The following is a 15367-nucleotide window of genomic DNA, read 5'->3' as shown; positions in this document are numbered from 1 at the left end:
AAACGTTAGGATGCTGTGTAACATCTAAACAGATACGTACCTTTTCAAGAGAAAAAATATTTTAAACTCGAGGGCAGCAACATGTCTCAGAAATATTGGCATGAAACCTCTGGAGGAACTTTGTAAGTCATTAGATCTGGAACTGGCAATGGGTCAGCAGCATGACAGAGCATTTTACAAAGGCAGAGTTTCTTTGAAGAAAAGATGGGCAGCGGCTCACCACTCTGCAAAAAACTACATCCACAAATTGTGGAACAAATACAGAATTATGGTCCTCAATAAAATGAACTGTGAAGACATTGAATATCTCAACATCTACAGCACATAATATCATCAAAAGATTCCTTGACTGTGGAGAAATCTCTCTGTGCACGGGAGAAAGCCGAAAATCAATCTTCGGTCCCTCGGGCGCCACTGCATGAAAAACAGGCATTATTCTGATATGGAAATCACTGCATGGGCTCAGGACAACTTCCAGAAATCACTGTCTGTGAACACAATTCATTGTACCATTCACAAATGCAGGTTAAAACCCATATGTGAAATCAATCCAAAAATGCTGCTGTCTTCTCAGCAGCATAAAATGGATTGAGGCAAAGTGGAGAACTGTTGCCACATCCTCTGAACTAAAGAGGAAAAGGTTTATCCGGCTTGTTATCAGCTCAGGTGGTATGCAATCATATTTTAAAACATACATGCATACAATTAATAGATATGCAGACACTGCATAAAATGAAGACTAGATAGGTTCCTGCATACTGGATTATCTTATATAAGGACATATTATGCACACTGGTGCCTTCAACATCTGTAGCAAACGTGAATCCAAATACAGGGGCTTCAGTGAAGAGGGCAGATCAGTCACAGTTAAAATTACAACAAATAGCAAAGGAAAAAATTGCTGTACCACAGCTGAGGAAGCCAACCAAGAGTATTTTATCTGCAAAAGCACATAAAACACAACCCTGTGAACCAAACCCTCCAAAAACACCCGAGACTTGAGGCCACAAACAAAACAAACACAAACAGCCAGCCACAGGACTAGAAACAGAAAGATTGCATTAAAAGCTTAACCCTAACACAAAACAGTATGAAAATAAAGATGAAAACATCTAATGAAAAATGATCATGTCATACATGCATATTTTTAAACCCTTTCCACTTGGGCTATAGCCTATCTCAGCTAACTATGGTTAAGAGACAAGGCACACCGTGGATAGGTCACTATTTCAGAGCAAACATGGCAGACAAAATGTTACAAAATAACCAAGCCGGGTTGCTATTCCAGAGTAAACATGACAACTGAGGGAACATACAGTATCTGTCTGCATGCATGCGTGTCTACATTTGTCCTTCTCACCTGTGTTTCCTCAGGAGCATCTTCTGTTTTTTCACAGTGTTTGTCTCCCCACAGAGAAGTGTGTGTGAGTGATGTGGTAAAGCACACACACATACAGACATACAGTGGCATTATGCACCTGGCTGCTGCATGACAAAAGTTTATCAGAGAGTGAATCTAGTGTAAACCAACAACGCAGGTGCTGTCTATGTGTGCGTATGTGTGACATCATTTCTCCCCATGCACAGCAGCAGTGCTGTTCTGTAGTTAGACAGTATCGGTCTTTAAAACAGCAAAAAGATATTATTTAAATCTAAATTACAATAATTCACTTTATTGAATTTAAAGGCAGAGCAATCCTAAGGTAAAAACTTAGTTTAAGGCAGTAAAGCAGTAAGTAAGCACCCAGTAAATCTGCATGTGCTGGCCTCCCGTGAAGGTGTGATATTGGTTTCTGTTAGCCACAACCCACGCTGAGTTCTTGGAGTGAAGTATTAAGCAGACACTGGTTTAAATATCTGCAAGAAAGATAAGCTTCTCCACAGCCACAGTTGTATTACTTGCAGGGGTCAAAGCAGCATAACATTAATGGGACGGTGCAAATTAGAATAGAATAGCCCTTTATTGTCATTAAACATGTACAGTAAAGTTGTGGGTGCTCCACATCAACAGTGCAAAAAATATAAATAGTAAGACACCAGGAATAAATAACAAACAAGAGGAATATATGCAAAACAAGAGAAAAACACATTAAAGGACAAGTTGCAAAGTGCTTGAATGTATTGCAGAGGATTTGTTCTTTAATATTCTGAAATTCTCCCAGAATATCAAAGAAAGTATCAAAGGACACACTTTGAAACATCATTATGGTTTTTGCCCACTCATGTGGATTAGTAATCTAATTGAATCCTGGAGCAAACGTAAAAAGTACATTAAGAAGAAAGAATATCATGATGACATAACAAATGTGTTATATTTAATACGTGAAAATCTGCTAATGCAATGAGACTAAAAAAAACCCTCTGGTACAAGCAACCAGGCAAATGTATGAAGAGTTCTAATGTGGGCCTAATCGGTTAAATTTATGCAAGCATGAACATGAAACAGGAAGGAGAAATGTGTGTGTGTGTTTGAGTTATTACAGGGGAAGTCCTTTTTTCTGTATTTTTTCTTCTTTTTTTTGGTGTCTTCGGGGATGCCAACCTCAGAGGAAACCCCTCCTCTGCTTGCCTCCCACGCATCCACCTACACATTGGAAACTTCTAACTAAATGTACACACACACACACACACACACACACACACACACACACACACACACACACACACACACCAGGTTTAATCACCAAGGCCACCTGTAAAGGCTTTCAGATGATCTAACAGAAGTCATGTACCCAGTTACAGATTTGAGGTATCTGTATTTTACTTTAGCATTCCTACTTAACAAAACAATTACACAAGTAAGAACTTGTGTATTTTTTTATGCCACCATTCATCTGACAGCAATTGTGTGTTACTAACAACATTCACCAACTGCTTTAAAAAACAAGTGAATCAATGAGGTGGATTCTCTTTCACACACTTCAGATTAAAAGAGAGAAATTATAACCATATAGCCAAATGCAGTGGATCACCTTCATGAGCACCTAATGTATGCAACTGTATATTTTGGATTATAGCATAGTTTAACACAAAACTGCTTACTGGAAACAGAACTACCTTATCAGATTTCTAGCTTCACAGAAAACATCACACGTCTGTATACAGCTACAGACAGACCACAACAACCTTTGTTGAATAGCTCACCCTTTTCTAGACTGGGTGCTATCAATCGTTTTTCACAGCACACTGCATCGTATGAAGTCATCTCCAATGAAGGTTAAAAGATGTTTGTGACAGATCAACACAAACTATGTTGCAAGTAGAGGTCTAAGGAGCTCGGAAAGAAAAGCGCTGGACTTCTTTAAGTTGTTTGAAGACGTTTCACCTCTCCTCCGAGAAGCATTTTCAGTTTTAGGGTCAAATGGTGGAGAGTCCCAGATTTAAGCCCTGTGGGAGTGTCCCCCCAAGAGGGATAATAGACCCCCTAATGATCCTCTACCTAATCACACGTGCCAAGGTGTGAAAACAGGTCACAATGTAGGTCACAATCAGCCAAGGTTTCAGGTGGGCTCATTGTGAAAATGTAGAGGTAAAATACTTTTATGGACGGCATTCTTTTTTTGACGGATACTGATATAATTGATTGATAAACTGATGTTTTACTTTGATCTAAAAGTATAGTTGTGTAGTATTTTGTCGTAAAAATGCTTAATTTATTGTCATTTCTGTGTGACGACTTGGTTCTGGCTTAACAAACACAAAAATGACAAAGAATAACTGAAGATATTAGGGTGCTGATAATTTTTTAAAAAGCCAGACACATGCATTTACTGTGTGATACGTAAACACACACAGACAGACACACAAACGTCAATGTTCAGAATGCAGAAAAGAAAAAAGAAAAAAAATACCCAGCAGACACACACACACACACACACACACACACGCACACAAATGGTGGTTTCAGCAGCGGAACAATGCAGGGCTCCCCGTGTGGGGGCGGATACACCCAGAACGGGATGTTCTCTTTAGTGAACATCCCCCACCCCACACCACCCCACCCACCCCTACCAACAAACACACACACACACACACCTGAATGCACAGGCACCAACTCACACGATACACATTTCTAAATCCATAGATAACACACCACAAATCATAAACAAATTCAGTGTATGTCCAGCGTTCAGATGTTTCACAAAAGCCCTAACTGGACATTTTGCTTTCACACAGAATTATTTATTACACATAAAGGTCCTGTTTAAATTGTCACCATTTTTACAGTTTGTACTAACATTAAATTTGAGTTCCACTTTTGTAAAGATAGCTATTCTATATTCTTTATTTTTCCAATAAAGGGATCAAACAATGCACATTCAGCACAAATACGGTCCTAGTTTAGATTCATTTTAAAACAGCATAGACTTCATAATTGTGGGTGACAAGGGAATTTCGGTTGTAAACTTTCATTTATTTTGCTTTGTTGTTATGGTTTCCTCAAGCTGAATTTACACTTCCCCACATCAATAACCAGTCTCTGCAAGAACATCTGTCTTGAATGAACTTTTTGAAATGCATTAAATGATTTAGTGACAGAGGGTGAACAGTGCACACATGGGCCTACTGCCCCCTGGTGGCTAAAAACAACCCCCTTAACCTTGATGTAATTTTCCAAGAAAAGTTTGGATGCTGCGTAAATTGCAAATAGAAACAGAATGCAGTGAATCCGTTTTTTTATTCACAATAGAACATTTCAAATTTTTTTACATATAAATATGATGCATCATTTAAAAAAAATATGTTAATTTTGATGGCAGCAATGTGTCTCAAGTAAGTTGAGACAGGGCTGTGCTTACCACTGTGTAGCTTCCCCTCGTGTTTTAACATTAATCAAAAAATGTCTGTGAATTGAGCTGTTGCTCGACTTCTAGGAGAGCAATGTTGTCACCCCAAGCGTTGCAGCAGACGGCCGCCCCTCCCTGAGCCTGGTTCTGCCGGAGGTTTCTTCCTGTTAAAAGGGAGTTTTTCATTCCCACTGTCGCCAAAGTGCTTGCTCATAGGGGCTCATATGATTGATGCATTTTTCTCTGAATGTAGTATTCTAAGGTCTTTCCCTTACAATATAAAGTGCCTTGGTGACTGTTGTTGTGATTTGATGCTGTATAAAATAAAGTCTTTTTCATGTCTTTATGCTCCAAATCTTTTTAGTCGGTAAAAGGGCTGAATTGAAGTAGGGAAATTCACCACCCTGACTTTTCTACTGAGAAGCTATGCAGTTCTAATAACTGGAGTATGCAGTTTAACATTGTCTTGCTGAAATATGCAGAAAATACTGCCTAAAGATGAGGTGAAATAACAGCACCTGCATTTCCCTGACAAAAACATCTGGATAGGACAACATGCTCTAAAATCTGCACATACCTTTCAAGCTTGATGGTGCCTTTCTATATTGCAAATGGCCAATATAGACACTGGACTGGTTTTTTAATTGAGTGCTGGCAGCTAGCCGGATGGTCCCAGTCTTCTTCTGTTCAGAGGATGCAGCATTCATGGTTTCCAAAAAACATACATTTCAAATTTTGATGAATCTGACCACAGAACAGGCTTCCCTTTGCTTAAGTGAATTTTAAATGAGTTTTGACCCAGAGATGACAGCAGTTTTTCTGGACTCCACTTTTCATGATATTTAACCGGTGTTTGTGGATGCCAAAGTGAACTGTGCTCACAGACAATGATTTCTGTAAGTTTTCCTGACCCCATGTAGTGATTTCTATGCCAGAATCATGCCTGTTTGCAATGCAGTGCTGTCTCAGAGCCTAAAGACAACAGACATCCAATACTGGTTTGTGGCATTGTGCTTTGAGCACAGACATTTTTCCAGATTCTCAGAATGAAAAGATATGACATCAAGTATTTAAAGTCTTCACAATTTTTTTGTGTCTTCAAATTGAAAATGAGGAGCTATTTTTCATGAAACAGTAAAATGTGTCACTTTAAACATTTGATATGTTTTCTATTTTCTATTGTGAATGAAATGTGGGTTTATAAGAATTGCAAATCAATGCAATCCTGTTTTATTCACATTTTTCACAGCGTCCCAACATTTTTTGGAGGTGAAGTTGTAGAATCACAAAAAAAACAACACTTAGGATTAGCTTACATTTTCACATTCAGCGGGTCTTCAATATAAAAACTGAAATAAAGAGACATGAGGAACTTTCATTTTTAAATTATGTTGGAAGGCACTTCTCAAGTATCATCTTTTAAAAAACAAAATTACTTCAGACAATTAGTAATCTATACTGTTAATTACTATAGAAAATATTTATCCAGTCATTATAAAAACAAAACAACAACAACAAAAAACAAAACAGGAAAATGTCACTGTGAAATAACTAAAATTCTATGTTTTTTTCCTTCCTGGCAACTTGCTTCTTGATCTTTAGCCCAGTCACACATCATTATAATCTTAGTACACCCACAGACCAGCAGCACCATCATCTGTGCAGACAGTGAATAAGAATCAAGGTTGACATGTCATAGGACGCTCTGCAGAGCTGCAGCGGCCGTGTGACTGGGGTTTAAATGTGCAGCTGAGTTCAACTTGGACCTCTGGCAGTGTCTGACTAACATGGCAGCTGCTAGGACTGCAGAGCTGAAGATAAAGGAAGCCCCACTGAGGAAGAAAGTTGCTGCATAGTTTCCCGTCCGATCAACTAACCAACCTGGAGAAACAGGAAAGAAAAAAGATAAACACATTTTTTTTAAATCCATATTTTAAAGTAGGACTTATTTTCCTCCAAAATGGCATTGTTTTACAGAGTTTATGCTCAAACTTCTGCACAGTTATTTCTGAAAATATGGATGTAAAAGCATGTAGAATGAAAATTAGGTGGTGTACTGCCTTATGAAACAAAAACAATCAGAATCAGAATACTTTATTAATCCTGAAGGAAATTAGGGAAACAAGTGGAGAGAGCTGCTCGTTCTTTGCAAACAGCAGATTCTAGAAGGCAAAAAAGACCTAAAAAGGTTGGTATAGAGGCTAGAACATGCATGGGGGAATAAATAGGATGAACAAACGAAGTTTGACTCTTAACTCTGCTGTAGTATATTCATAAATCCTTACCTCCAATAGGAGGGCTGAGCAGGTAGGGGATGGCATGAAGGAAGTAAACCACACCCAAAGCTGAGGTGAGATAGGTGGAGCCCACAGTGTCAGATGTCACCACTGGTATTAGTGCTACATATGCACCATCAAAGTACCCATAGAGTATGGAAAAAGGCACGAGAAGGGAGAAGGAGCTAAGGAAAGGCATGAACATACAGCAGAGGCCTTCCATGGCCATCGCCACCGTGTAGCTCAGCATGCGAAACCTCCTAACACACCTAGAACGAAGGAAATCCATCACCACTGAACTTTGAATTAAATACAAACTAATTATTAACTAACAAAAATACACTCCAGATTAATACTTACCCCCTATCTGTGATCCATCCAAAGGTGATATTGCCAACAATTCCACAGACTCCAAATACAGACATGAGTAAAGCAGCATGCTGAGGCTGCACCCCCAAACTGAGGGCATAAGGAACCAGGTAAACTATTGGAGGGCTGCAACCATACGCCATAAACAGGAATGACATGGACAAAATCAGGAAGCTGGGTATCAAAAGGAAGCCAAACTCCTCCCTGGACTCGAAACAAAAGCACTGACCTCTGGATGAAGGGTTTACTAAAGGATTATTGTCACTTTGTCTGGCTTCATTAAATTTTGAGTCTTCTATCTTTCCATCCATGTCTGACAAGTTTTTGCTCAAGCTAATGCTTTCCACCAATTTCAAGTCCTCGGTCGTGTTGGGTAGCTTAAGATCTGAGAATTCAATGTTGCCTAGCATTGTGTCTGTTAGTGAGTTGCTAAATAAAAAGCATTTCCCTATCTTCAGATCTATTAACTTCCGATCAGATGGCTCCAGGGTTGGAAGAAATGCTATGTTACCTAGTTTGCCCTTTTCAAGTCCAAAGTTTTTCAATGTTCCGTTCGGTATGAGGAGCCCCTGAGGACCCTTTAAGTTCTTTACATCCAGCTGCTTGTGGTCCACTTGGATACAATCAGCAGACATTTGTTCAGGGACTTTAAAATCCAGCACTGTTTTCATGCAGTTTTTCCCAAATTTTGTCAGCTTGCTCTCCCATGTCCTTCAGATGGAGTGAGAAAGATAAGGAAATAATTAGATTTCAATTTTTTAAGGATTAGGTGATCTTTTAAATCTGTGGCAAGATGGATCAGGTTTTTTTTCCTAGTGTATCCTGTAGGTAGTTAATCAAATTGGGATATTTGGAATTTGGGGGTAAACAACTGTGGCTCTTTGAGCAGTTTTTGCAGATTGCTACACTGCTACACTAAGTCATGCTAGGAGCTGCCATTTGGGTAACATTTAGCAGAAGAACATTTCATTGTAATGAGATGAATAATGTTATTCATTTTACCTGTCAGTAGTTTTACTTTTGCAACATATTTCTTTCATATCCAAGTAAAATACACCAAAATACTGAAGAACTTACCTTTGACTTCCTCTTGGTTCCATCGGCCTCATCAGGGCACCACAGACACACAAGTTGGACACAAATGCTCCAAGAATGAGCAGCGCTCCTCTCCAGGAATAATACTCTATAAGGAGCTGAACTGCAGGAGCCAGGAGGAACGTCCCAATGCCACTGCCTAAAGATGAGGTAACATTGGATTTGATGGAATGAAATAAAACACGAAAAGAGTGAAGGGGGAACATGGGATGACGAACTTAAAGCAGACTGAAAAAAGCACAGAGGAACACAGTAAATACATACAGGTGGAAACGGTGAAAGGAAGAATGAACAGGTGAGGTGAGAAAAATAAAGTATCAGGGAAAAGAAAGAAAAATGAAGACAAGTAAAGATGTCACTACCAGACAGAGCGATGCCATAGGCCAGAGCTTTCCTCTCATTGAAGTACTTTCCAACCATCGCTATGGCTGGTGTGTAGCTGAGAGCAAAGCCAAGACCTGCAGAGAATGAATAAAGGGTTTTTGTAGTTTGGGAGACCTGCCATATGTTGCCAAATCTCATCAGAAGCTCTCATATGTGCCATTCTACAATCTGACATTTACTTAGCAAATGTTTTCCCCAAAGCAACTTGGTATAACAATATTTAAACTCCACAGTAAGATCATCATTAACGTTCAAGGCTCATATTATTATATTTTCCCCTGTAAAAATGCTTCTGTTTTTTTCTCCTTTTTAACAAGTGAAAAAAAACTGTTTCCTTTTCCCTTAAAGTGGTTACAATATAGGTCGAGGCTCCCTGAGGTTCTGTCGGTGGTATCTTTCTGTTAAATGGTTTAACCCACAAACCCTTTGAATGGCATCTGTAGTAAAAATGTGCCAAATCAAACATGTGTAGCTACCCACTGTAGCGACCAGTCAAAAGTAGCTTATGTCTTTGTATATAGATGTTTGTACAGTACTGTGTCAAAGTCTTGTGCCACACATCAAATGTACAGACATGTGTGGAAATGCAGTATATAAGTTGAAAGCAGAATTTGTACAACACAGTCTGAACTCTCTTAGGCAAGCTTTCTTGTCATTTCTTTAAGTAATCTTCAAGAGCAGTTCTCCAGGCTTCTTGAAGGACTTTTGAAGCTCTTCTTTGGCCACCTTTTGTTTCATTCACTGTAAAGATGATCCCACAATGCTTCAATAATGTTGAGGTTTGGGCTCTGTCCATGACTTTTGTTACACTGTGTGTTTTTCTATTCAGGTATGCTTTTAATGCATTGGCAGTGTGGGTGGCATCATTGTCCCTCCATGACAATCAGAAGCCTTCCAGATGATTTTGACAAGATCTCCAACAACATTGGCTGGTTCCCCGCTGACGCATGGCTGTCACCATTTAATCTTCTGTGCTTACATTTAAGATCATGCTGTGTATGTTAGATATGTGTGTACAGGATCATGAGCACATGGAGGACTGCTGCAGTGTACACAACAGATAACAGATAACAGCTGTGTATCATGAACATGTACCTGTGAGGACACCCAGAGACAAATAAAGATACTCCAGGCTGTTAGCAAAGGAGCTGATAATCAGACCAGCAGACGACAGCATGCCTCCGAGAATCACTGTAGCTCTGCAGGACAGACGGTTCCCAAGAAAACTGCCCAGAGGAGCTGCAGAGACAGTTTCAGTAGATTCGTTTTATTCATAAGATTTTTTTTTCCAATTAATGCCTCATTTTCAAAAGAAAAGCAAGTTTGTGTAAATAGATGCCTGTTAATTGCAACAAGATTTGTTTCTTCCCCTTCTGGCCAAACTATACCCTCCTAACTTGTGTATGGTTTGATAAGGACATACACTGTTAGCCTTTGAAGTGCTTTTGATAGCTGGTGCAAATGATCATCTTACCACAAAGCATAGTGGTGGAGTCTATCAGGCTGTGGATCCAGGCAGTGTTGGAGTAATCCTTCTCAAAGTGCATTTGGAACTCAACAAAGAACATGGAGACACATCTGCATACAGAGAGATTGTTCGTGACATGAATAAGGAAGGGTGAAATAAAGCAATAAACTGATGATAATAGGATTAGTAGCTTTCCTCAATAACAACTTCAAAGAGGTTTATTACATTCAGTAAGTCAATAAGAAAAGAGAAAGTCTTCATATCGAAGAACAGATAAAACATAATTAGTCTGTCAGTTGGGCTAACACCGTATCTTCAGGTCAGTATATGATGGTGTCTTACATCCACTATCTATATCATATATATATATTAATTTTTGGGTGATGATTTGGGCCAAATGCAATATTAATTAGACTTTTTAATACTTGCCAAATCCTAGTTTGTCAGACTTGGCAACCAAGTAAGATGTTTATCAGTTTATGACAGGCATTTATATCAAACAGTTAGAGGGCTCTGCACTCCATGACCTGTATTTTTATTCACCCTTGCTGTCTGTTACTTAACACCAGGCAGGACTTCTTGTTCTTGAAGCCTCAGACAAGAACAGTGCTGTAAATCACTCACCGCCTTGATAAAATTCACATTAAAACAGAATTCCATGTATTATTATTTTCATCATTACACACTTTTTCATTTCTTGTACTTTGTTTGCCAGTACTACAAAAGCTTTAGCAATGTTAGCTTTTATTTCAGGCAGAGAAACAAACTAGTGGATGAATGGCTTTGTTCTTCAATTTTACAAGTGACAAATTTTATACCTTTAATGATTAACAATCTAAGACGTTTTCTCTAAAATCCTGTTAGGTGTTAAAAAACAAAACAAAAAAACAACTTTTTTTTTTTCCAAGGAAATCTACGGTTTCAGAATCAAATATATACTACAGGGGTGACCTCACAGGGTTGAAAGATTATATTATCTATTAAGATATATGGCAAGTGACATTATGTCCTGCATGAGCTGGGGTGGTTGGGAAATACTGAGTATTATAAAGAACATGTTTGTAAATTACATGGAAAAATCCAAAAGCAACCAGATATACATGTACATATATATATTTACACAGCACTTCATCAAACTTCTTCCTCCCAGCACATGCTGTAAACTATCCAGGTCACATTTTTTTTCACCCAGTTTGTTCACCCAGTCAGTTTCTATAGTGTAAATCTAGAGATAACCTTCAATTAAAACCAAACACCAGATTGTGGCAGACCTGTGGAAGTAATGTACAGTGATGTAAATGTGGAAACATCTCTGCAGGATTTCAAAGTCTTAGTGGAAAAAAAACATGGCTGCTGAGATGCTTAAAACTTGGAAGTGAGTCAGAATGGATTATTGCCAAGTAATAACTTTGAGGTGTTAATAATCAAATCTAAGAACATAAAGTCTTGTTAAGTACAGCTACATGTCAAAACTGCATATTGCATAGTAATAATCCTACACCTGCTACAAAAGGCTAAGCTGGAGCTTTGTACACCTGCAGGTGAAGTCATGTTGAGTAGTTTTCTGGAGAATAAAGATTTAAGTACACCACTGAGTGGAAATAATTTGCTGTTGGCCTGGTGCTCTTAAATTAATAACAGATCAAATCATACACTGAAATACTAAATGGAAGCTGTATCACAAGCATATAAAGAGTGTGCCCAATAGTGACAATAGGAAAATTGAGGACTGGTACCTGGTAGTAGCCTTAAACCAACACAGATACACACTCCTCACCTGGTTACTGCTCGGGTGCAGATGGTAGCGAGAAAACAACCAGCGACAATCATCCAACCCCAGCCTCCTTCAGGTTCGGTCCGGACTCCAGATGCCCTTTCGCCTCCTTCAAGTGTCTCCTGCTTGGTAACTGCCATCCCTCCAGCCATTTACAGAACCAGCTGATGTCAGCAAACCTGTCTGTTACATGTCTCTTAAATCACCCTCATTTGTGGGTGTGCCTTCTGCCACCTCCTGAGAAATGATAGAAATTACATTATCAATAAGTATAATATTAAAACTAATTTCTTATGTATTTGTTATCGTAATGTCACATAAATACACAGTATAAAACTTTTTTATTACACATTCACATATCGGTAGGAGACACAAATCCCTGGGAGGGTTGTGTCAGGAAGGATGGCTGCAGCGTAAAAGTCTGTGCCAACCCTTTCCTAATATGGGAGCAGTCAAAAGAAGCAATTACCGAACATTTTAATAACAAGAAATAAAGAAAAATTATGTAGTCTTTTTGGACACCATAATGGCCTTTAGAGTTTAGAGTCAGTTGTTTTAGTTACCGACTTCACAGATTTCATGGTTGAAAAGTAGGTCAAGAAACTCAAACAAAGTACATTTATTGGAAACGCTGACCATGCAAATGCCACAAACAGTGCATATGTAGTTCACTTAGGTCCTTTAAGTTAAAACTTTTGTATATTTTTAGTATGGGACTGTCATTTCTACCTGAAGTAATTTATATGTGTTGTTATGGCTCTGTTGTAGGCAGGTAAAAGATACCAATATGATATTTATTTATTTAAATATTGCATGAAAGCAAGGGATGGGGTCGAAGTGGGTTGCAAAACAGCTTGCAGCAGTGCAGGAGATATGGGCAGGTTCAAACAGCTTAAATAGTGAACCCTATATATGATTAGCCAACTCGATTCACAGGCGAGGATCAGCTGAGAACATTAGCCAGTCTTTAACCTGCCAGCTCCTGAGTACAAAGTCTGTGCGATGTCAGATTGTGTTGATGTGCAAAAACACAGAAGTTTATTCAGAAAATGGATTAGGGAACTACAGAAAACGGCTTTTAGCCAAAGCAACTGCTCAAACACAACACTATATCGCTTAACCAGCAAGGTAAATACCACATTTGGAGTAAATAAATATATTGAAAAAACATCTATATGTAAGATAAAAACATATAGCTGGTGTCTGATTTGCAAATGTGTATGTTTCCATTTCTTAAGCTCCAGGTTTCACATTAGCTAAATTAGTTTTTACAAATCAGCTCCTGGGTCTTAGCTTTATGTGTGGTGACAAATACAACAGAATAGCCAACAGAACAGCAAACCTTCAAAATAAAACACCAGAAAAAAATACAGACAATTAAAACCTTAAAAAGAGACTAAAATGTAAAGTATTGCACTTGGCCTATCTGTGCTTTTGCAACTCCACTCATGTGTTTGTCCAAAGGTTTGTGTGCAGCTTCTTTTGTTATGTCATATGTTGCTCAAAATGTTATCTTGACAAAATAACAGGTTGTTAGTCTGCATGCCTGTGCTACCAGCAAACGTATGAAACACAGAAATTCCACCCTGCAATAAAATGCAAACCTTTTGGCTCTGAAACACTAAAAAGTTTACACTAAGTCATTGAAGACTGTAATTTGTTGTAAAATGTGGCCACAGAACATTTGATTTCGCTTTATATTCATTTGAAAACAAAAAGGGAAAAGCATCCATAAGAAATGTAAATTAGGACAATTCATTTATTATGACTATCATCTAAATGCATGCTTTGTTTTTTCAGGTTAATGCATTTTTTCTGCTGTTTTTCGCAGCAGCCTGTTGCAGTACAAGTCAAAACAGAGCCTATGTGGGTTAGAGGGTCAAGGAATGGAACTGGAAAGAAAAGCGAGCAGGAACAGAAACAGCAGAGCGGTACTGAACAAGACTAAAACACAAAAACAAGTGAGAAGTACGGGTGTTTGCTTACAGCCTTCAGATAATCTCCGCTCCCCTCCGTCACCGCTCCATGACTCAAGTGTTCATCAGTAACACAGAGAACTTCCATTGATAAGAAGTGGAAGCTAATTGGCTGATCCTTTGACGCATCAGCACGCTGCAGTGGAGCTACGCTTCCGCCATTGGAGGACTGAAGATGAGTTTTTTTAGACTTACACAAAACGCTATGCACGCAATAATAGTGATAACAGTAAAAATAATATTGTTTTTTCAGGTACACGAAACCAGCAGATTCCCACGCATTTGTTGTGTGTATTTAGTTATGAGTACTTACAACGACCCTAAACGTTTTTTAATGTCACAACAACACGTAAATGAGTCTTTTTCTCGCTACCCAACTCTGCTCAGATCTGAGTTTTGTATATGCAAAGTCAACTCTTTTAACATGGCTGAAAGGCGTTTCTTCCACCGACTTTTTACTTGTAAAATTTGTATTTATTGGCACGTAAATTACAATTGTTTGCCGATAATGGTCGGCAAACAATTGTAATAATATCTGCCAGTTAATATACCGCTGGGTTTTTATAATAATGAAAAAATATATATATATTTATTTATTTATTTTATTTTCACTTTTTTGCAGTACCATATTTAAAAATATTCAAAATTTGTTTTTTCAAATCTGTCTTGCAATTTCTTTTAAAATGTTTTCTCCCAGAGGTGGATTGTTTTGCCAACTTTCGCCCTGACTTACCAATGAATGCCTGCCTAAATATTTTAGTGGAGATACACTGGACGCCCACTTTAATATTCAGTGCCAAGTACAGATCTGTATGCATTTGGATCTGGATCTATTTATATATGTTTTATGTTCAGAAATATGTTCAGAATCTCATTAACCTGTATGAATCTGCAGCACCCCCTCTGGCAAAGTGTACTATTTTTGCAGATTTTATTCTAAAGAAGCTCAGCATATCATTTTATGTATTTACTTGTTATTTTTCAGAATATAAAAGAAAGTGGTAATTGTTCACCCCACTACCAGAAAAGTGCAATCATCAGATCATAATATCCATAATACTTTTACTGTGTCATCGAGTCACCTTTTTTTAAATAAAAAAATAACAAATAAATAAATAGTTACGGAGTCTAATTGTAGCTTTAACATTTAAACTAGATATAGCTTATTAGCGTTTTTTTTCTAAGTACTTCATGCTTTTCATCTTTATTCTGTATAGATTGCAGTGTACCTTTCATCC

The 15367-nt window shown here is 38.2% G+C and overlaps 1 protein-coding gene across 1 annotated transcript; it reads right to left on the bottom strand.

The window, feature by feature from the left end:
- Positions 1-6395: 6395 nt before the first annotated feature.
- Positions 6396-12293, bottom strand: LOC134640260 (monocarboxylate transporter 12-B-like). The gene is made up of 8 exons (XM_063491917.1): positions 12157-12293; positions 10386-10489; positions 10007-10150; positions 8890-8985; positions 8510-8666; positions 7424-8143; positions 7073-7332; positions 6396-6668 (listed from the first exon to the last, which is right to left on the bottom strand). Exons 1-8 carry the CDS (start codon positions 12291-12293, stop codon positions 6481-6483), a joined length of 1806 nt encoding a protein of 601 aa, XP_063347987.1. The 3' UTR covers positions 6396-6480.
- Between the last annotated feature and the right edge of the window lie 3074 nt (positions 12294-15367).

The sequence above is a fragment of the Pelmatolapia mariae genome, linkage group LG13 (genome assembly GCF_036321145.2).
Source record: "Pelmatolapia mariae isolate MD_Pm_ZW linkage group LG13, Pm_UMD_F_2, whole genome shotgun sequence".
Classification (NCBI taxonomy): Eukaryota; Metazoa; Chordata; class Actinopteri; order Cichliformes; family Cichlidae; genus Pelmatolapia; species Pelmatolapia mariae.
Note: the sequence above shows the minus strand (reverse complement) of the source record. Positions and strands in the feature narration are given on the sequence as shown.